We start from the raw sequence: 22,420 nt of genomic DNA, 5'->3' as shown, positions 1-22,420 counted from the left end.
TTGCTGTCAGGATGAGAGCGGCGAAACAGAATGTCATTGCTTACAGTGTAATGGTTTCTAATCGTAACATTATTCCTATCTTGCCAAAGGTGTTTAATTTCTTTCCACACGTTGTCTTTATTTTGTTCTTGTGCTATGTCCTGTAATGACGACGAAATAAAATTTTCAAATGCTACTTGCTGAATGTACACGACACTGAAATTTGCTTTGCAGAAGTTGGTTGCTACGTCTTGCTGATTGTTGCTGAGAGAACGCGATAGTGCGTCTGCTATAACATTTTGTGTGCCGGGAATGTGAACTATTGTAAAATTAAATTCCTGTAAATAAAGCTTCCATCTGCTTAATCTGTCGTGTGTGAATTTAGCCGAAAGTAAAAATTGTATCGCTCTGTGGTCTGTGTAGATGGTGGTATGTCTGCCATAAAGAAAGTGCCTAAATCTCGTGAAAGCCCATACAACACATAATGTTTCCAGTTCTGTAACGGAATAATTTCGTTCAGCAGGTGACAAAATGCGACTTGCAAATGCGATGTTTTTAATTACTATTGAACCATCTTCTTCAATTTCCTGGAAAATATGTACGCCTAAAGCGGTGTTGGAACTGTCAGTGGCAATGGAAAAATTTCTAGTAAGATCTGGGTGCGACAAAAGTGGAGCATTCAACAAAGCACGTTTCAGGTTCACAAATTCAGAATGTGCTTGCTTATCCCAAGACCAAATACTGTTTTTACCTGTTAATTGGCATAATATAGGTGTGTCCAAAGCAGGGTGATGAATAAATTTACGAAAAAAGTTAATTAAGCCCAAAAAACTCCGTAATTGCTTCTTCGTCGTAGGAACAGTAATGTCACGTAGAGCTTGAAGTTTTTCCGGATCTGGCGCAATGCCTTCTGCTGAAATTACGTGTCCAAGAAATTTTATAGAAGTTTTGCCAAAGTGCGATTTACTAAGATTAACTGTGAGTCCTTGTGCATGGAAAGTTTGTAACAGACGTTCAAGAATCATATTGTGTTCAGTCCAGTTAGCTTCTGCGATAAGAATGTCGTCTACGTACGTCGTAATTCTGTCTTTAAGTTCTGTCGGAAGTATTGTGTTCAAACCGCGAATAAAAGCTGCAGAAGAAATAGTTAACCCGAATGGTAATTTACAAAATTGATAACAGTCGCCAAAACAAAGAAATTCTGTGTATTTTCTGCAATTAGGATTAAGTTGAATTTGCCAAAATCCCGATTTCAAATCTAGTGTGGAATAAATAGCTGTACCGTGAAATTTCTGTAGAAGTTCCTCTAAAGTCTGTGGTCGATCTGTTTCATTAATAATAATGTCATTAATGTGACGTGAATCAAGCACAAGGCGAAGTGAGTCATCTTTTTTCTTAACAATATGTAACGGGTTTATGTACGGACTAACTGACGGTTCAATAATTCCTTGGTCAAGCATATCCTGCAACTCTTTTTTAACCTGTTCTCTGTGGATATATGGAATGGGATAATGCTTTGCTTTAAATGTGTCGTGCTGTTTCACTAGAAATTCATACATAAAACCCGACATAGTACCAGGAATGTTGTCAAAAACTGGAGCTTGCTGTAAAAGAATTTTGTGTAATTGCGTTCGTTCGTCGTCTATAGTTGCACTGCTTTGTTTAACTTTATCGGAAATCATCTGTATTACGTCGTAGTCAGCTTCGTCTAGAGTATTATAGTTATGTACGTACGTCACAATATTAGTAAAAGCGTTGCGCCAAATCCTAATTATATCTAAGCAACTAAGAGCAGATATGTGGGATTACAGTCTATGTTACGTGACACGGAAATGACCTCTGTGCGATTAATTGTTTGCTCTTCCGCAGATAGTGAGTGCTGAAATTCTAAAGCAAATTGTATATTTTCATCCTTCAACATTAAATAAGAATTCTGAAAATCAATAACTGCGTCATGTTGTACCAGGAAATTCGTACCTAAAATAACATCTGTTGTCAGTAAAGGAACAATCCAAAAATTAGAGTGAAAAGTGTGACCTGCAATACAAAATGATAAATGCGTCTGTAATTTAACGTCTACACCTTTACTCGATACTGCTCCTTTTACTTTCAATTTGCCTAAAGGTAATGTCGGATAGGTATTCTCTCTGTTACACTCGTTAAAAGTTTCTTCATTTATTACTGATATAGGTGATCCGGAATCGATTACTGCTGAAAATTTCGATGAACCAATTTTAATTTCGATGACAGGATGTGAAATAGTTTTCTGAACAAATGGTCTTTCCTGCAAGAGAGTGTCTCTGATATCGTCAAAAGTAATTTCATTTTCGTGGACAACATTTTGCGTGTCTAAAGTAGTGCTTGTATTATTGGAAGATGCGACCTGTACAGTATCTAGTCAGATTCTATCTGATGTGTTACTATTTTCAGCTGGATGTTGTGGCATTTCTACTATTTGAACAGTTCTATTACTTCTTCCAGACGTATTACGCTCTGGATGATACCTACTGTCGGGTTCATTCATGAGAATAGGTTCTTGTGTATAATTTTGCTGTTGGTATGTCCGACTGTTGTTAGATGTACGCTGAAAATTGTTCTCATTATTCTTACGTCTGTCGTAATAGTCATTCCTATACGGTGTATTGCGATAGGAATTGAAATACTGTCTTCTCTGTGCGTAGTTGTTTCCTTGTTGCCGTGTGTTACTGTTTGTTGGATCTGGGACTATACGTCCACGCGGCGAAACATTAAAGTTAGGTTGACCTTGTGCATTCCATTGTTGGTTAGGTATGCTAACCGGCTGGTTATATGTTGTTGTTGTGAAACACCTCTATTGTTACTAAAGTGTGGTTCCTGTTGCTGAAAATTTTGACGATATTGATACTTAGAATTTTGGCTGTTATTAAAGTTTTGGTAGTTGTCGTTCCTAAAGCGTCTGTTACATTTTCTATTAAAATTTCGCGTCTGATCATAATTGCTGTACGTTTGTTGGCCTTGGTTGTTATATGTGAAGTTTTTGTTTACGAAAGAATAGTCTGATTGCTGCACTTCTAAAAGCTGTAAAGATCTCTGAATGCTGAAATGTTTTCTTTTTGCTGGCCCGTTAGAAGTGACACCCTTAATGACCGTGGTAATTTAGAGATGCATAATTGTATAAGTGCGGATTCACTGTACGGTTCACTTAGGTACTGGTTTTGTTGCACCATGTGCTCAAAAAATTGCGTCACACTGGGAAAATTTGAGTTCTCGTAATTTGGCAAACTAATTAACTGATCTTTAATTCCGCGCTGTGTCGTCTTCGACCAATACGCAGATAGAAAAGCATTCTGAAATTCTTCTACCGAGTAACATTGCCTCGCGATCGGTCTCATACGAGTTGCCGGTTCGCCTTCCAAAAAACTGCAAATAAATTCAAGTTTGTGCGTTACGGGCCAAGTCGGTGGAAAAGCAACGCTAAATTGTTGAATCCAATCCAGTGGGTGAATCTGTGTTCTGTCATTCTTAAACACTTTAAATTTTCTTATCGACAGAAAATGTTTGTAATCGAAATTATCGTCTCTGTGTGATGGAACAGGTTCAGGATTGTAAGAGAATCTATTGAACTGTGGTTGTTCGGGATCTAAGTCCCGTACTCTCTGTAGATTACCCAAATTACACGCGCTGCGTGCGTCAGACAAATGTTCATAAAGTGGCGTCTGTTGTGGTATGTTATTAACTGAAATGTTTTTCATCTCTGTTACTTCTTGTTGTAAACTTGACAATTTTCTACGCAGCGTGTTATTAGACGAATCGATCTCATTAACTGTCTGCTGTAAATTTTGAAATTTAGGTGTTTGGTTAAATGAAATCGGTGCAGTATCGTCTGATTTATTATCATTATTACTTTCAATAGCATCAATACGACTGGCTAATTCATCATATTTTTCAGTCAGTATTTTTGCCTGATCATCGGTTTTAGAATCGGACGCATTAATCTGTTTTTGCAACTTACGTGTAGTTTCGTTCAGTTTTTTAACGTCAGCTTTGACGACATCTGAATCCTGTGTTAGTTCTAATTGTTCGAGTCTGTCGGTCACTGTTTGAAAATCGGTTGTGTATGTGTCTGTTTTCGATTTAAGATCCGAAATTTCGTCACGTAATTCTGTGTTCGACTGTTTGATGGTATTAATTTCGTCGGACACTGTCGCAATATTATTGTCTACATACGTTTTTGCCTTCGCAAACATTTTACGTTTGTCTTCTTGTCTCTGTGCTGTGATTGTTTCCATTACTTGTCGTTTTACTTTGTTTTGATCCTGAATAAATTTACGGAAACGCGTATCACTGTTTTGTATATGGTGATTAAAGCGTTCGTCAATCTGAGTGTTCTGTTGGTCGAATTTCGCGTCTATCTTTGCGTCCATTGTGCGCGGAAGTTCTACCGTCATTGCTTTAAACTCGTCCCGTAATTGTGTAGCTTTTTCAGAGCATTGTTTAGCGACTCCGCTAATTTCGTCTCTGAGTGTTTCTGTTGCAGCTGTTTGCAATTCCCTTAATTCCTGAGCAACACACTTAATTTCTTCGCTACTTTTTCTTGAATAAGCCTCAATTTCCTCGCGTAACTGTTCCTTAGTGTCATGACATTGTATGGCAACGTCTCTAATTTGTTCACTAAGCTGTCTGGAACTGTTGTCTAATTTATCATTTAGCTGTTTGGAACTGTTGTCTAATTTATCATTTAGTTGTTTGGAATTGTTGTCTAATTTTTCATTTAAGTGTTGTTTGAGATTTTCGTTATCTTGTTTGACCTGTTCACTAAGTTGATGTTTGAGATCTTCACTCTGTTGTTTGGAATCTTCCTTATTTTGTAGCAATATTGCCATAATTTGACCCAATGTAACATTCTCTACCCCATTCACTGTGCTGTTTAATGGTGGATCTGGAATTGTCGCATTTTGTGTGACCATTTGGTCATTCTGAGATTCACAAAAAGGTTTGTCAGCCGAATGTACACTGTCAGACATTATTTCGGAATTAAATAAATCCGTCGTACTTTGTGTATCCTGTTCATTTTCATTAGACAAATTTGTGTGTTCATCACGTAAATTTAGTAAACCGGTTGTGTTAGGCTCGGCAGCGCTCATTACAATAGAGCGTCCCGCGTCATCGATTGTCGTCAAATCAACAGAGGACATAACCGAGTTCGTTTGTTCATCATTAAGACAAAAGTCGTCATTAGTGGTTGGAATGCACTGATTGTTAGTAAACGCAGGATTGTTATCATTACACTGCGTGTCACATGTCCTATCGGTAAAGTTGTTTGAGTTGGTAGTTTCATTCATAATACCTCGCGATACACTATTCACAGTCTTTCGCGGCATTTTTACAATAGTCAATTATTCACAAAACAAATAAGCACAAATGCAAAAGCAACACACAAATACAACAGAGCAACGAATTGCCGTTGACCTGTAGAAAGAAAGTCACAATATTAGTAAAAGCGTTGCGCCAAATCATAATTATATCTAAGCAACTAAGAGCAGATATCTGACTGTTTTTCAAAAGATTCTCAACGAAATACGATCCTGGACTGGGTGTCGCCAAGTGTAACCTCCCCACCGAAAATTATAAATGATATTATTTAAAATGCTAATGGGCATTGAGCTAAGTGTAAGCTCCCCAGAGAAATTTTGAAACACAATAGTTGAATGTTAACAAGAATACAACCTAACGTCAGCTCCCAGCAAATAAATTTAATGACAATGACAACTAAACAAAAATTAGCAATCTGACACAAGTATAAGTTCCTCACAAAAAAAAATGAAAGTCAATTCAGTGATAAGAAAATCTCAGTGATAATGATAACTCAATTAAACCGAAATATCGGTCTTTGGCCCTGTGCAAAAAATCATAATTAATTTCTTACCTCATTGAAACTGCATGTCAAATTTCTGCTCTTATTGTTGGCCACGGCTTGGAGGAACTGCATCGCAAGTAATATATTTTTTTTTTTTTTTGAAATTTAACTGAAACTTTTCTTTAAAGGAAATGAAAGGAAATCGTTCGTTCAATTAAATAGTTCTTTTGTTAAAAATATTGCTTTGAAATCAACATTATTATTGGGGCTATTGTTGCACAAATTAGTTACAGTTAATTTACGTTATTAGCTGAGCGCATTTAAAAATAATATACCTCATCCTGAATCTTGACCAGAGTGCCATGCGACGCTCGCCGACTCCTCACACACAACTGTACTCGACTGCTACTACCGACATACTGCACTGCTCACAGACTGCCCACTGACTACTGCTCGCAACTGTACTGCACGACTACTACAGACAGAGTACCGCTCGCAACTCTCGCGCGGTCAAGCGCAGACTAGCCACGATAAATGGCTCTCTGGTCAGAGACTCTGCAATGCCTCGCCATCGCCGCCACACAACATACGTGTTTCACTGGGAGAAATACTCGCGAGGCGGAAGGTTTTAATTTCCCTATTGGCTTGTGAAGCTGCAGCGAATGCAGCTAGAGATACGTGTCTGGAGTGACGCCTGTTCTGCGCCCTCTAGCTGCTTACCGGGAGACCCTCTGTGGATTGAGCAAGATACGGCGGGAACCAGTATGACCGCAGGTGTTGGACTGATGATAACCCGTTGAACAGAGATGCGTTGCGGGTTGGCGGCGTCGCAGGCGACTCTGAGATAGACACCAGTTTACACGAAAGTTCTCCCTTAAATGATAACAAATATAACAAGAATGACAGCACAGTATCACTAAATTATTGAAACTGCCTAAAATTACTACTAGGAAACCAAGAGGCGTATCATTCCAATGGCAAATTACGTCCTTTTCTGCTAGCACAGACTTCTTGTAACTAATGCATCTGATTCCTTGATTTTTATTTTATCGTGTTTCGTTAACAAGCTTTCCAAGATTTATGCGTTACCATTTTCTTCGCCTCAACGAATCTCTTTTAATTTTATGTGCTACTGATACAATTATAATGAAATATTCAGCGTTTCGAGCTCTTTAAGAGGATATATTATGCTTCTCTGACCTTTTATGGTGCAGCAACACAAACACAAAAGTAAATGTTTTCGAATACAAGCAACGCACGTAATCAGATGACCAGTACATGGACGCACCAGCCACGCGTAAGTCTGACATTTCCGCGACGCTACCTATACCTGTCCATCGCGAGGTGAGTTTTCTCTGCAGTGACAGGTTTAAGCGACTGTGCCACGCCCCCTCTACTACCAAGGGCGCCATGTTCGTTTCAGTCAGACGCTGCCGACTCATCGCTACTCGGGACAGCTTTTCGTGTGGCAGAGAACCCGTAACGTGTGCTACAACACTGCCTATCCTTTGCCATGCTTTGGGCAGTTTGTTGCAAAGTATGTGTGTATATGTCATGTAATCTCACAATTTCGCTTATCATCGAAAGAACTATCACTTAGGATATAATGTGATATTTGACATGACATCAGAATTGAATTCAAGATGGCGATCCAAGATGGTGGACCTGGGAATACGAACACACTTCCTAGGTCACTTTTCTTAACTTGAAAGTGGCGGGAAATCAAAAAAATCATTCCTTGCAAATGAGAAAAGTAAACATAATTTAAATGTACCCAACGAGGGTACACAGATTGAAATAAATATTGATGACTTCATCCAAACTATGCACAATTTTTGGTGAACTTAAGAACTGTTATAGCTAATCCAGATGAATCAGAATCGTATTATCCAACGTATGATGGAAAATCCAATAATAATGTAACAAAACTGTTTCGTTATGTGACTGTAAAGGAAAGAAATAACATTTTATCTAGAATCGCACATTCTTTGATATTTACTATTAAAGACAGTCTTGATCACGATTTATTTATCAAGGTGACCGGTTTCGATCACAACTGTGGTCATCTTCCGACCTACAGGATGTGTACAAAGCTTTAATTAGAGGGCTACATACATTAAAGAAGATACATCAAGTTATAAAGCTATAAAAAGATGAATTACTATTGAGTAGGATCCTCTTTCTGTTGGAGAATCAATACTGGAGAAACCAGTGCACGTCTTACGATACATAATGGAGGCTCCACTGACTTCAGACTGCATGATGTCATTACTAACCACTGAGTTGTAAGTCGAATTACAATTTAAAATTTCTTAGTTAAAAGAACATTGTCAAGAACTAAAAATAAATACACACTAAAATTAGCTTATTAAACAGCTATTGTCAATTAAGAAGTGTTAAAAATATTTAACTATGTAGGAAAAATGAACTTCGGTTTGGCTGTACATGGGTTGCCCTCTCAAGGCCTGTTAGTGAACCATTTGGAACCACTGGTTGCCATGGTGAAGTTGGACACCGTTGCAAATCTGAGGCAGCAGGCTTCTTTCCACTGATAGTTGTTGTAAAGTCGATAGTCGAACTAGTGGTTGCCATAGTGAGGACAAACGCCAGTGCAAAGATGTGGCAGGAGGCTTCTCTCCAACGAAGTTGTTGTGAAAGTGGAATGGTGCGTCAGACAATGTATTATTGAGCAGCAACATGTCTTTATTGAAACGATTTTCAATGTGTAAGCTGCAATAATCTGTAGCTGATATGTATACTACATGCTGCACAGATACAATATGAAGTAGTTGTCCATATATATGAAATATTGTCTATGAAGTTGGTATGTAAATTACATGTGACAATTTTTAAAGGCATTGCTATTCCTCAAGTTATATTTCAGTCTTACAAGCAAACAAAAATAATGAAAAAGGAAGGAAAATTATAAAATTATGAGCCATAGTGTCAAAAATAAAATGATGTGAATTAGCAACATGCAGTCTAAAAGCAAAAATTCTAAAACAGATAGTCAGTCATAAAATAATATTTCGTGAATAAAATTACAATGTAAAGATAAAATATTTCCTAAAAGTCTTAATAATTTTTTTAAAAATTTTTAAAAAACAAAGGACAGAAGAGTAACCATTCTGAAGAAGATCATCGAAAAGCTCAAAGAAATGTTTATCTTTGAACTGAAGTTGTTCGTTTAAAACATATAATGGATTACTTTTGTGAAGTGAAAAGATTTCAATTTCTTCTCAGGTATTTAGCAGTGGTCCTTTTGGCACAGTATGTAATATTTTCAAAGTGTTAGAAATGCAACCCTCTGAATTATTGTAACCATCTAGATGTTGACCAAATATTGATTTGGTACATGCAGTACCAGTAGTATGTTCTCTGAAACGTGTTAAAAAGTTACAGCCAGTTTGGCCAATATACTGTTTCTCACAGTCATTACATGTTATTTTGTAAACGCCTGACTTTTGGTATATATTTGAGTCTCCAATTGTGTGTTTCAGTTTCATCTGTAGGGGGTTATTAGTTTTAAATGCTATTGTCACGCTTGTGTTCTTAAATAATTTATTTATTTTATCTGAAATAGGTCCCATGTATGTCTTTTTGTAAATCTCTTCTTGGAATTTGTAACAGCATCATTTGTTTCTTGTAATTTTTGATACAACAGATCAATACCTGATGGGAATTAAAATAGTTAGCAACTGCTATCTGTTTTGATGTATCAATCTTCTTCCTGATTGCATCATGTTGGAGAGGAAATTTCAGTTTCCTATGTACCATAGTTTTAAAAAATACCATTTTGTATCTTGATGGATGGCATAATTTAGCATTTATTATTACATCAGTTGATGTGGGTTTTCTATAAATAGAAATATTATGTTTTCCATTCTTATTTGTAATTGTGAGGTCCAGCATATTAATACTATTGTTACTATCGTGTTCTACTTTAAATACAAGTTTTGGATGTAAATTATTTGAGTTGTTAGCGAAAGCATCAGTTTCTTCCTAAAATTTAACTCCACAATTGAGCAATGCAAATATTAAACATGTGATTGCTGATGTAAAGAGTGCTGCAAAACATGCACAATTTAGTAAGTCTGAAATATGTGACTTTGCACGTAAAACTAAAAATGTCATTACTAATGAAAAAGATAAAAACAGACATAATAATGAATTAAAACTCGTACAACAAATCACGAATATACCTATTCAAGAGACTATCTCTATTATTGATGATAACTTAACATATCACAAAATAATGAGCCCCGAAGAAATAGTAGAATTCATCAAACTGTTAAGAATTACTCTAGATTTTAATTATTTTTCATTTAATAATAAAATATACATACAGGAAGATGGACTTGCAATGGGGAATTCCCTGGCTAGCACTATAGGAGATATCTTCGTCAATTATGTTGAAATTCAGTTTTTAAAAAATAATCCAGAAATAACAAATAAAATTATATACTACAAAAGATATGTTGACGACACACTGCTATTATGTAATGGCTCTAAGGAAGAAATTGATGCTTTAGCTAACAACTCAAATAATTTACATCCAAAACTAGTATTTACAGTAGAACATGAAAGTAACAATAGTATTAATTTGCTGGACCTCACAATTACAAATAAGAATGGAAAACATAATATTTCTATTTATAGAAAACCCACATCAACCAACATAATAATAAATGCTAAATCATGCCATCCATCAAGATACAAAATGGCATTTTTTAAGATGATAATACATAGGATACCGAAATTTCCTCTCCAACATGATACAATCCAGAAGGAAATTGATATATCAAAACAGATAGCAGTTGCTAACAATTATAATTCCCATCAGGTATTGATCTGTTATTTTAAAAACTACAAGAAACAAATGATGCTGTTACAAATTCCAAGAAGAGATTTACAAAAATGACATACATGGGACCTATTTCAGATAAAATAAATAAATTATTTAAGAACACAAGCGTGACAATAGCATTTAAAACTAATAACCCCCTACATATGAAACGGAAACACACAATTGGAGAGTCAAATATATACCAAATGTCAGGCGTTTACAAAATAACATGTAATGACTGTGAGAAACAGTATATTGGCCAAACTGGCTGTAACTTTTTAACACGTTTCAGAGAACATACTACTGGTACTGCATGTACCAAATCAATATTTGGTCAACATCTAGATGGTTACAATAATTCAGAGGGTTGCATTTCTAACACTTTGAAAATATTACATACTGTGCCAAAAGGACCACTGCTAAATACCTGAGAAGAAATTGAAATCTTTTCACTTCACAAAAGTAATCCATTATATGTTTTAAACGAACAACTTCAGTTCAAAGATAAACATTTCTTTGAGCTTTTCGATGATCTTCTTTAGAATGTTTACTCTTCTACCCTTCGTTTTTTTTTAATTTTTAAAAAGAATTATTAAGACTTTTAGGAAATTGGTGTACGAACTATTAAATATGAACCAACTTACGAGTTAGAACAACGAGAAAATATTCTGAAAAAATCGAAATTTAAGATATCTTTTTATGAAGTACAACTGCAGAAGTAGCAGGATTGAGTAGTAAGAAAAATTTCGAACTAGATATCACATAACTGCAGAATTTATGGGATATTTCGAATTTATTACATTTCAGACAAATTGTAAAAATAATCAGTTACTTCGCTCTTCGTTATTCGACCACATTAAATGGAACAAATGAAATTTTACCACAGGAAATCTGGAATATTAACCCACCAAATAATATTCTCAAAGCATACAATCAATTTCTCGATTTTAAATGAGTTACACTACTTATATCAGATGCTGACATAATCCCACATAATTTCATAATGAACTATCCTATCTATGAAGATTAATGTGACGTGTAGAAATAATATTGTAAGTTCAAAGGAAAGGACTAGGAATCTTTGTGTGGAACTTTTAATGAAAAATCCCTTCAGATACTTCAACGTATGTTGGAAAGTATAGTAAGAAAAATTTAACTTACAATGCTTCACACAGAATATTTACTGAAAGTTTTTAACTATATAAATGAATAAAAAATTAGAAAAAGTTAAAGAAATATTAACATCATGTTTTCATTTCATTTTAAAATATTTTCAGGATGATAAAGAAAACAAAACTGAAAAATTTAATATGTTAATTAGAAAATGATTGCTCATTGTATTTCTTGTGTATAGCTCTTTTTATGTAGATTATATTAGCATTTCGAATTTTCAAAACCAATTAAGATTTGCGTGAGATCGATGGCTAAAGGACAAGTCTGCTTCAGCTGAACTACTAGTTTGCAACTCGTATTTTATCCAGTGGCAGGTGGCCTCTAGATAAAGATAATACTGACCTAGAGCAACAATTTCCGTCAGTGAAAGAAAGGTTGCGCACTGAGTGAACTTACGTAAACATTCTTTTCCTCTATTTGTAGTATGACTTACGTGAAACATTCTCTCGCGCCAATCTAAGGCAATTCAAAACTTCTTTCAGAGATGGCGCTGATGGACGATCCATTGAAAATAATAGCGGAACATGTTTTACTTAAAACATAAATTAATTGTTTTTAAAGTTGTCTTCAGTATTCATACTATCATTTACATGTTATTCTTATTTCTTCACTTCAAATAAAACACGAAAATGTGAAGAAAATAACTTATTTACATCCAAATTAACTGATAGAAGTAGTGCTTGTAGAATGTACTTTGTCACTCGAATACCTAATATATATACCATTTTAGAGGATATTTACTGTGTCAAAGCTCTAAACCAAGTATGAAGATTGAAGGATTTTGACCATTATCTCTTGAAATCATCAAAGCGTCAGTGGTTAGAGAACAACTAGCTATTTGACAAAACTTTTTCTATTCTCGCTTCTGTACGATCTATCACCAAGTAAAGGGCAAGTTTAAGACCCATCCTAAGGAGCGGGTGGTGTGTTTCATCCCGAAATAATGGAGCCCTCTGTTATCTCAGAAGGAAGATGCACTGACGTACGAGAGGTCAGAGCCCGGAATCTCGGTTTATAGGACTAACACAGTGGAAGGTGTTCGCTAGCGAACGTTTTGCACTTTTTAGGAATGAAGCTAATTTTGTCCTATTAAATTTCATAATCTTTAAATGGACAATATCAAACAGCTAAAGCAGTGTGGTGACTGTCTAGAAAAAAGAATGTTAATGAATTTCATAAAGATAAGTAACGAAAAGATGGATTTGTAAAGAAAGTGCATCGAGACATCAGAAAATTAAAGTTATATGTGAATTTGGTAGAACTGTTGGTAAAACAAGAACACTAAAAAATCAAGTACAATCGACAGTTCATAAAAATCGTATGGCTGCTCAAGAAGAAAGAATTAGGAAAATTTTGAGCAAAGGATAGATTTCTTATATTCACCATAATTCATTACGTTTTATTTTCTTACGTTCACTTTTTATAAAGAAATATTAAATTTTATTTTCTTACATTTACGTTTTATATGAAATATTAAATTTTATTTCCTTGCTTTCACCTTTTGTATGAGAAAATAATAATTTGAAAATTATTGAACGTGATACGAAAAAATGTTCAGATTTATTAACTTTTCTAAGTAATTTAAAAGAAATTAAGTGATTTAGACCTGAAAAGTAGATGTTCTGTTAAGTTCTGTGTAAGTTCTAGTGAGTTAGCTCACGAGGAACGAATCAGCTAGTGAGCTAGAACTGAGATATAATCTACCAAAACGTCCTACTCTCATTGTCTATAGAAAATCTGACACCCACGCACATTGAACCACATGTGGAATATTTTTAAGCTACACTGAAGCGCCAAAGAAACTGGGAGAGGTATGAGTATTCAAATACAGAGAAATGTAAACAGGCAAAATACGGCGCAGCGGCCGGGAACGCCTACATAAGACAAAGAGTGTCTGGTGCAGTTGTTAGATCGGTTACTGCTACTGCAATGGCAGGTTACAAAGATTTAAGTGAGTTTGAACGTGGTGTTATAGTCAGCCCAGGAGCGATGGGACGCAGCATATCCGCGGTAGCGATAAAGTGGGGATTTTCCCGTATGGCCATCACACGTGTGTACCGCGAACATCAGGAATCCAGTAAAACATTAAATCTCCGACATCACCGCGGCCAGAAAAAGATCTTGCAATAATGGGATCAATGACGACTGAAGATAATCGTTCAGCATGACAGTCTTCCACAAATGTCTGCAGATTTCAATGCTGGGCCATCAGCAAGTGTCAGTATACTAACCATTTTCTCGTGTACCGTTGATGACTGCACAACACAAAGCATTACGAATTGCCTTGGCCCGACAACACTGAAATTGCACTCTTGATTACTGGTAACATATTGCCTGGTCGGACGAGTCTCGTTTCAAATTGTGTCACGCGGATGGACGTGTACGGCTATGGAGACAATCTCATGAATTCATGGACTCTGCATGTTAGCTGGGGACTGTTCAAACCGGTGGAGGCTCTGTAATGGTGTGGGGCGTCTGCAGTTGGAATGATACGGGACCCCTGATACGTCTAGATACGACTCTGGCAGGTGACACGTACGTAAGCATCCTGTCTGATCACTTGCATCCATTCATGTCCATTGTGCATTCCGACGGACTTCGGCAACTGCAGTAGGACTGTTCCACACCCCACACGTCCAGAATTGCTACGGAGTGGCTCCAGGAACACTCTTCTGAATTTAAACACTGACGCTGGCCACCAAACTCCGCGGACATGAACGTTTTGATCATAACTGAGACGCCTTGGAACGTGCTCAGAAGAGATCTCCAACCCCTCGCTCTCATACGGAATTATGGACAGCCCTGCAGGAATCATGGTGTCATCTCCCTCTATTATGGGAATCGATGATGATGCTGACTAGTTGTTCCTGATATCGACACTGACATTAGCAAGATATATGTCTTACCTTCAAATTTGAAGTCGATAACAAATGACAAAAGAAATATTTTTCTTCGTGTTATATAATTAAGGATTAATAATTTCGGATTTTTGCTTTACGTGTACTGTGAAACCTCGGTTCTAAGTCAATGGGAAGTACCCTATCGGTTTTGGTGAGTGAAGTTTCGAGTATCAAAATATGTGACAATCGGCCATTTCTTTTGATAGTTTTGACTTAGAAGCTTAAATTTTTACACTGCGAAGGGGCCATAGACTTTGAATATGATACGCCAACCTATTACAGAGAAAGTTTGTCTTAAGGGGCGGACAGACAAACAGACGGATGAAAAATGACCAAAATATATTTTTTTGTGTTATAGTTTTACAAATTAAGCATTTTCGATTTTTTTGGTTTACAATTGTACTGCGAAACCTTGTTTCTAGCTAAATTTCATGATTCTAGGTCAACGGAAGTATCCTATAGGTCTTGATGAATGAGTTTTGCGAATATGGAAATATGTGACATACATAGCTGTATCTTTTGACTGCATCGACTTATAACCTTACAATTTCTTTACTGTTTAGAGACCACAGCCATCTCTGGCTGCTGAGGCAACACTGGGATGAACTGTGCATAATGGGAAATGGGACTCTGTGGTGTGCGTAATGAGAAGCCTTGGGGCGGGGGGAGGGGGAGGGATAGCAGTGTGGAGTGGGGGACGCTAAAGTGCTACCTGTGGGAGCTCACAGGGACCATGGAGAGCGTGTAGGGCAGCTATGTGCAGGCGGGAGGTTAGACGGAGGGTGGGGTGGGGGTTAACGGGAAAGGAGACTAATAAAAAGACAGTGGGTACACTGGTGAATAGAGGTCTGTGTAGTGCTGGAATGGGAACAGGCAAGGGGCTAGAGAGTAGGACAAAGACTAACGACATACACAGCCAGGAGGGTTACAGGAACATAGAATATACTGCAGGGAGAGTTTCCACCTGAGCAGTTCAGAAAAGCTGTTGCTGGTGGGAAGGACCGAGGTGGTGCAGGCTGTGAAGCAACCATTGACATGAAGAAAGTTGTGCTGGCAGCATGCTCAGCAATGTGGTGGTCCAGCTGTTTCTTGGCCACAGTTTGTCAGTGGCCGTTCATGCAGACAGACAGCTTGTTAGCAGTCACGCCGACATAAATGCAGCACAGTAATTGCAGCTTAGCTTTTGGATCACTTGACTGGTTCCACAGGTAGCACTGCCTTTAATGGACTAGAGTAGGTGATGGTGGAAGTGTGACGCTACAACGCAGTCCTTGCTATGAATTTTTTCTCTTACTTAACACATGAGCAAATGCCGGGATGGTTCCTTTGAAAGGGCACAACCGATTTCCTTCCCAATCCTTCCCTAACCCGAGCTTGCGCTCCGTCTCTAATGACCTTGTTGTCGACGGGACGTTAAACACTAACAAGTGTTGCATTCCACCCGACAATAACACCAAGTAGGTTCCTTCCGATCCTTATTTATCAAATTCAGCCGAGTGTGTCACGCCATAATCAAGAGAAAATATGTTAATTATCAAATTATTAGCATACACGGTGAAGAGTAAATTTCAGACTGTTTTGAACGATTGGTTATCATAGTTAATTGTTGCACTTAATAAGCTTATGCGAACCGTAGTAACTTAATAATAGACTGAAGTAATAAATTTGATTATTAAGATTTATTTCCATGCATATTCAGCTGAAGTGGCCGGCCGGTGTGGCCGAGCGGTTCTAGGCGTTTCAGTCTGGAACATCGCGACCGCTACGGTTGCAGGTTCGAATCCTGCCTCGGGCATGGGTGTGTGTGATGTCCTTAAGTTAGTTAGGTTTAAGTAGATCATAAGTTCTAGGGGACTGATGACCTCAGATGTTAAGTCCCATAGTGCACAGAGCCATTTGAACCATTTTTTCAGCTGAAGTTAGTTCAAGGATATTTCATGAAATTATAAAGCTTATTCCACCTGACAATCGCCCAATTAATGAATTTTTATCATTCAAAACATAGTTAATCAATTATTGGCGATATATTTCATTATCAGTAGATCAAACTGTGCAAAGTACGTAATTTTAAAGACAGAATGACAGTCCATTATTCAAAATCTAGACAGATAATTATCTGTGTTGTCAGCATTGCACTTAGCTGACAAATTATGAACAAAATAACTATCAAAATACTTATTGAAAGTTGACCATTAATGTTTAAGTGTAGTTAGATTGTTATGACATTATTTTATATGACTACTGAGCCTGACACAGCACTCATGTAAAAGTTCATGTTCCACCTGCTGCGCTACAAACTGGTAAACTTTATGTTTGACACAATTATTCACGTACTTAACAGTACTGTGGCTCATCAGTTGAGCTGTCGACCGATTTTTTAATTACTTTTACAAGTTAATCATTTCTTTCGGTAAAATTTCAAGTGGCAAAATTTATTTCCAAATTATTTCCATTATTTCGTTTACCGATCGTCATTGAATGAAATTACTCATTCAATAACGATCAAGTTTTAACGTCTCCTGTTTCCCGCGGAATAATCATTATTTACTTAGGATTCGGACGCCTTATCCCGACATTCATAATTCACGGTCATTGTTAACTTGTAATTTCGCAAATCCCGGGAACTTGGGGGGTGTTATAGAAGGACGTATGTGACAGTTGTTGCATCTAGGTCTGTTACGAGGATATGTGCCATGAGGCATAGGGTTGGGAGCAGAATGTGATGTATTCTTTTTTGAAGACAAATCGTTTGCAAGCGTTGTAGTGGAGTGTCGATGTTCACGGATTTTGCCGTTCCTCTCAGGACGTGGAGGAGTTCGTTTCTCCGTACCAACACAGTGAGGACCCAGTGAGCGACTTCCGCCAGCTGCTGCAGAGCGAGGGCTACCAGGTGCTGCGCTGTGACGTCGCGCCGCAGGTGCTCTTCTTCCCGAGTGAGATGCAGCGCAGAGGTGAGCAGCTCCTTTACCTTTAGTGTCAGCCAGTGTCTCACAAACAACGCTTTACATGTGCCTGGGTGCATCTAACGCCAAAACATCCAGCTGTCCGACACTCAGACCTGTACCGATCGTTGTATGTCGATAGTGTGTCAACCAAAGCTCCGATTTAGTTTGTACTATGTGCTGTCGTCCAGTAGAACGACGTAAACGTTAATTAAAAGCAACGTGAGAACTATGGAGCACACAAAAAGCATTACGATCAGTAACTATCAGGTATAGTTTCCGTGGGGAAGTTTGTAGAGCAATAGATCGTTGTACTAAGCATAATGGGTTTAAAACCCAATGACTGCAATTTTTCTTTACTATATTACGAGTGAAAGTGTTATATGGAACTACGTCATGTTTATAGAACTGTGCACTTGGCAGTCTGTTTTCGCTTCGTTCCATTGAAAGCACGTAGTAAACCTACAGAGCACATTTGCAATTTCACAATATACAACCAGAACAAAAAGGAAGAAACAGTTGCATCACATGTGCAGAACTAATAATAATAATAATGGCCACAATAATAAAAGTAATAGCCGTAATAATAAAGAGCGTGATCCATTCAGGAATTAAGGCTTCACAGTACTGGCTGCTTAAGAAGAAGAGTATGAAGAAAATTACTTTTGTTCACCAAGCACATTTGATAAGAGCTTACATTTGTACATACACCCTGAAGAGTGGCGTATGAAAGATTGTGGCTGAAACAGAACTTTGTCGAAGTTTTAAAGCCATTATCCACCGGTGACGGTGAGAATTATGCAAATGTGGAGAACCAAACTGACTGTATGTGACGGGCTGCAGCTTAAGAAGATTTTTCCGTTGTTGCAGACTAATCTCTTCCGAAGAATCTCGAGCACCATCAGACATTTTACGCGTCATATGCTTGTACACTCTGAAGAAATGAAGATCGGACGGTTGATAAATGAAGGTTGTGTTTGCTGGAATTACGTGAATTGCGATTTTGTTTCCTGGTAGGTTATTTTGTGCGTGCTTGTCACGAAGAACACTAATGTCTTCGTGGGGTCCATACGAATCCAGTATTAGCAGAAGTTTCTCCCATATAAAATTCATGCTTAAACACTTAAAAGGATTTTTAATCAGAGGGGTGCTGTGGGGCGGCGGGTGGAAATTATTTGTTTTATAAATGTAATGTAGAATGTAGAAATTATTGCAGTGTTCCCGGCCGTTTTAACCATATGTGGGGCGGCTGGTGGAATTTATGTATATATTTATATGTAATGTTTTGTGATGTAGAATCACTGCATTTCCCTGCTGTTTGACCATATGTGGGGCTGCGGGTGGAATTATGTTGTTTAAAATGTTCCTATTATTTATGCTGTTGTTTTGCCGTTCTCAACACTGGCTCTCTAACTACAATTTTGACAACCAGAAAGTGATTAGCAAAACGCGAAGCCTGTAATTGGAATTCCTAGTGCCCACTTCATCTGAGAAATACACTTATAGCTACAGCTTATAGCTCTGAGGAATTAGGAGCTTGTCTGGGATTAATAATCAAAAACGATCGTGAAAAAAAAAACGTTCTCTATATTCTGAAAGTCACTGATGAAAAAAAAAGAATCCTCACAATCTGACTAACAGAGCAGTTCAGAGTCTAATGCGCTGATGCAACTATAACTGTCCAAATTAAATGTTTAAGTGAATGCTCGCCATAATTAGATGATTAGTTTCATCAAACGCCACGCTAAATAATGGTAGAATGTCTGTCCCGCGGCGACACGTGAAAATACGACATACGCAAACTGAAGATAGATAATTAAAGTCATCCCAGAATTAACACTTCACTCGAAAATGATTTCATGGTTACGCGTATCCCGAGTAACTTAATAAGGCATCAAAAAAATGGTTCAAATGGCTGTGAGCACTATGGGACTCAACTGCTGAGGTCATTAGTCCCCTAGAACTTAGAACTAGTTAAACCTAACTAACCTAAGGACATCACAAACATCCATGCCCGAGGCAGGATTCGAACTTGCGACCGTAGCAGTCTTGCGGTTCCAGACTGCAGCGCCTTTAACCGCACGGCCACTTCGGCCGGCAATAAGGCATCCGAGGCGGTTTATAGCAATGATACCGACGCGACGCGACTGCCGACGCAGATGGTGTGCTATTCAGCGTCTGGAGAGAACTAGGGCCTTGCTTCCTCGCGTGGATCTGCACGGAGATAACTTGTCCTCCGATGTGTGATGGAGTTCGCAGCAGTTATTGCTTTGGCTCCCATTCATGCCGACGTCATGCGTCTTCACATGTAGATTATCTTCTTGGGTGTCTCCTCAGCACAGTTCTGCAGTGCTAGCTATGATGCAGTGAGCAGGTGTGGCCAGCGGGCGGTGACGCTGCGCAGCAGTTTGCGGCCCAGCGTCCGGATTTGGGCGTTGTGTGACCGGCCTGCACGTTCGTAAAAGGTGCGGGCGGTCGCCTGGAAGAGGTCACGGAGCAGAGGTACTTCCGCGATGTCGTGAAAATAAGCGGTGGGGAAATCGTAAGGCAGGTGTAAGGCCAGCCGAAGGATGCGATTCTGCAGTGTCTCCAGCTTCTTCAGGTTCGTGTCGGCGGCGTTCCCCCAGACGACGGCGGCGTATTGGAGTACAGGGCGGAGCAGCGCCTTGTAGAGAGTGATGCCCAGCCGCGGTGGTAGTTGGGAGCCGGGGTTCAGCACCGGGTACAGGTTGTGGAGCCTGTTCCGCACTTTGGTCTTCACTTCGCGGATGTGCGGAACCCACGTGAGTCGGCGGTCGATGGTGACGCCGAGGTAACGCGCCGTTGGACGCCACGGGACAGGGCTGCCACCGACCGTGAGTGGCTGCAGACCTGCAGGAACGAGTCGCCTGGTGACGATCAGGAACTGCGTCTTGGCCCCATTGAATTGTAGACGCCACTTGACGGCCGAAGAACTCGCGCTGCTCGAGGGCGACGAACGCATCTTCCACTAGCCGAAGGAGTTGGTGAACTGACGAGTGGCCCCTGCGAAAGCCGAACTGCTCTTCGGGCAGGAGGCCTTCCTCGTCAACGTGGCGCTGCGGCCGCCTGATGTACACCCTTTCAAAGACCTTGGAGACGGCCGGCAGTAAACTAATAGGTCTGTAGTTCGCAGGCTGACGCAGATCCTTCCCCATCTTCGGAATCGCCACGATCTCTGCATGCTTCCAGGACTGAGGAAAACTGCAGGACTGGAGGATTACATTAAAGACGTCGGCGAGATGAGTGACAGCCACTGGCGGCAACTTCTGGAGTAGGGCGTTGGAAACTTCGTCTGGGCCCGCAGCTTTCCTGGGGTTCAGGGCACACAGCATGGACGACACCTCCTCCGCCGTCGTCTCTTCAATGACGTCATCGTCGTCGCGTGCCTCCAAGTAGCGTGGGAGCCGGTGAGCAACCAAGTCGTCGTGGACAGCGTCGGTTGGGTCTTCGATCGGCTTAAACGCAGCCTCAAAGACGTCTGCGAGGGCATCAGCCTTCGAAGCTGGTTCGCAGACAGCCTGACCGTGGACCAGCAGCGGAAGGATACGTTGCGTGCGGCGTAGGAAACGCTTCGTCGTCTGCCAGGCCGTGCCGTCGTCAAGACAGAGGGTGGCGACCTTATTCAAGTCGCGATTGCGATGGTTGTCAATGGCAGCCCGAATGTCCCGACGCATCCTGTTGAGGAGGCGCTTGGTGTCGGCAGTTCTTGTCCTCTGCCACTCCCGGTATACCCCGTTCTTCGCAGTGATGGCCGCAAGGATGTCCGGCGGCAGCTGTCGGGAGTAGTCAGGCGGAGTGCGAGGTCGGGGCGGCGTTGCTGTAGTGGCAGCGTCGATAGTGGTGGCCGCGAAGTGCAGAAGTTCTGCGTCCGCTCCAGCTTACGCAGGGGGCGGCGCGGCGGCGAGTGAGTCCGTCACGGCTGCTTGAAACCTGTCCCAGTCGATGCCAGCAAGTGAGATGCCTCTCCTGGCCTGTTGGAGGGCGTCTAGGTAGATATCAAAAATCACTGGGACATGATCAGAAGACAGTGCCGTCCTCGTCGTGGCGGTGATCTGATGAGGGATGGCCTTGACGACCGCTATGTCGATTACATCCGGGAGGCCACGGGCAGGGAAGATTGTCGGATCGTACGGCCCAACCACAAGAGCATGGTGACGTTCCACTACCAGGAGCAGGCAGCGGCCAGCGGCATTGGTGATCCTGGAGTTCCAGGAGACATGTTTACTACTGAAGTCCCCAGCGACGAACACCTGCCCCCTCACGGAGAGCAGAGCATCGATGTCAGCAGGGTCCAGTGGACGAGAAGGCGGTCGATAGGCAGCGACGAACGTGATGGCGCCCGCCAGGGTGTGAACGACGACACCAGCGGCCTCCAGCGTTGCCAGTGGCGGAAGTTGTATCACGTGGTGACGAATGCAATTGCGGACGTAAACGGCTGTCCCACCACCTGCCGTCAGTCGATCGGTGCGATAGCTGGAGTAGTTGGCCGCCCTGACGTCGACCCCAGGCTTCAGGTGGGACGCCTGATCATATCGGCTCTCCCAACTAGCCGCTGGGCTAGTAAAGCACCACTTTAAGTTACCGAATAAATCATAGCTTCTTTTGCTGATGGCAGATGAAGCTCTCAATTTAAATGCGCATTCAGCACACAGTTAAGTAATCATAATAAAAGTCTGACGTGGCTAAGTAAAATATTTTGGGCCAGAGAATTAATTTAATTACA

The 22,420-nt window shown here is 39.9% G+C and overlaps 1 protein-coding gene across 1 annotated transcript in view; it reads left to right on the top strand.

The window, feature by feature from the left end:
• Positions 1-22,420, top strand: part of LOC124596449 (juvenile hormone acid O-methyltransferase-like) — a 66,141-nt gene that overhangs the window by 20,405 nt on the left and 23,316 nt on the right. The window contains exon 5 of the mRNA XM_047135583.1: positions 17,538-17,685. Coding sequence (XP_046991539.1) covers positions 17,538-17,685 — 148 coding nt within the window. The remainder of the gene's footprint in view (positions 1-17,537; positions 17,686-22,420) is intronic.

Source organism: Schistocerca americana, chromosome 2, assembly GCF_021461395.2.
Source record: "Schistocerca americana isolate TAMUIC-IGC-003095 chromosome 2, iqSchAmer2.1, whole genome shotgun sequence".
NCBI classification, from domain to species: domain Eukaryota; kingdom Metazoa; phylum Arthropoda; class Insecta; order Orthoptera; family Acrididae; genus Schistocerca; species Schistocerca americana.
Note: the sequence above shows the minus strand (reverse complement) of the source record. Positions and strands in the feature narration are given on the sequence as shown.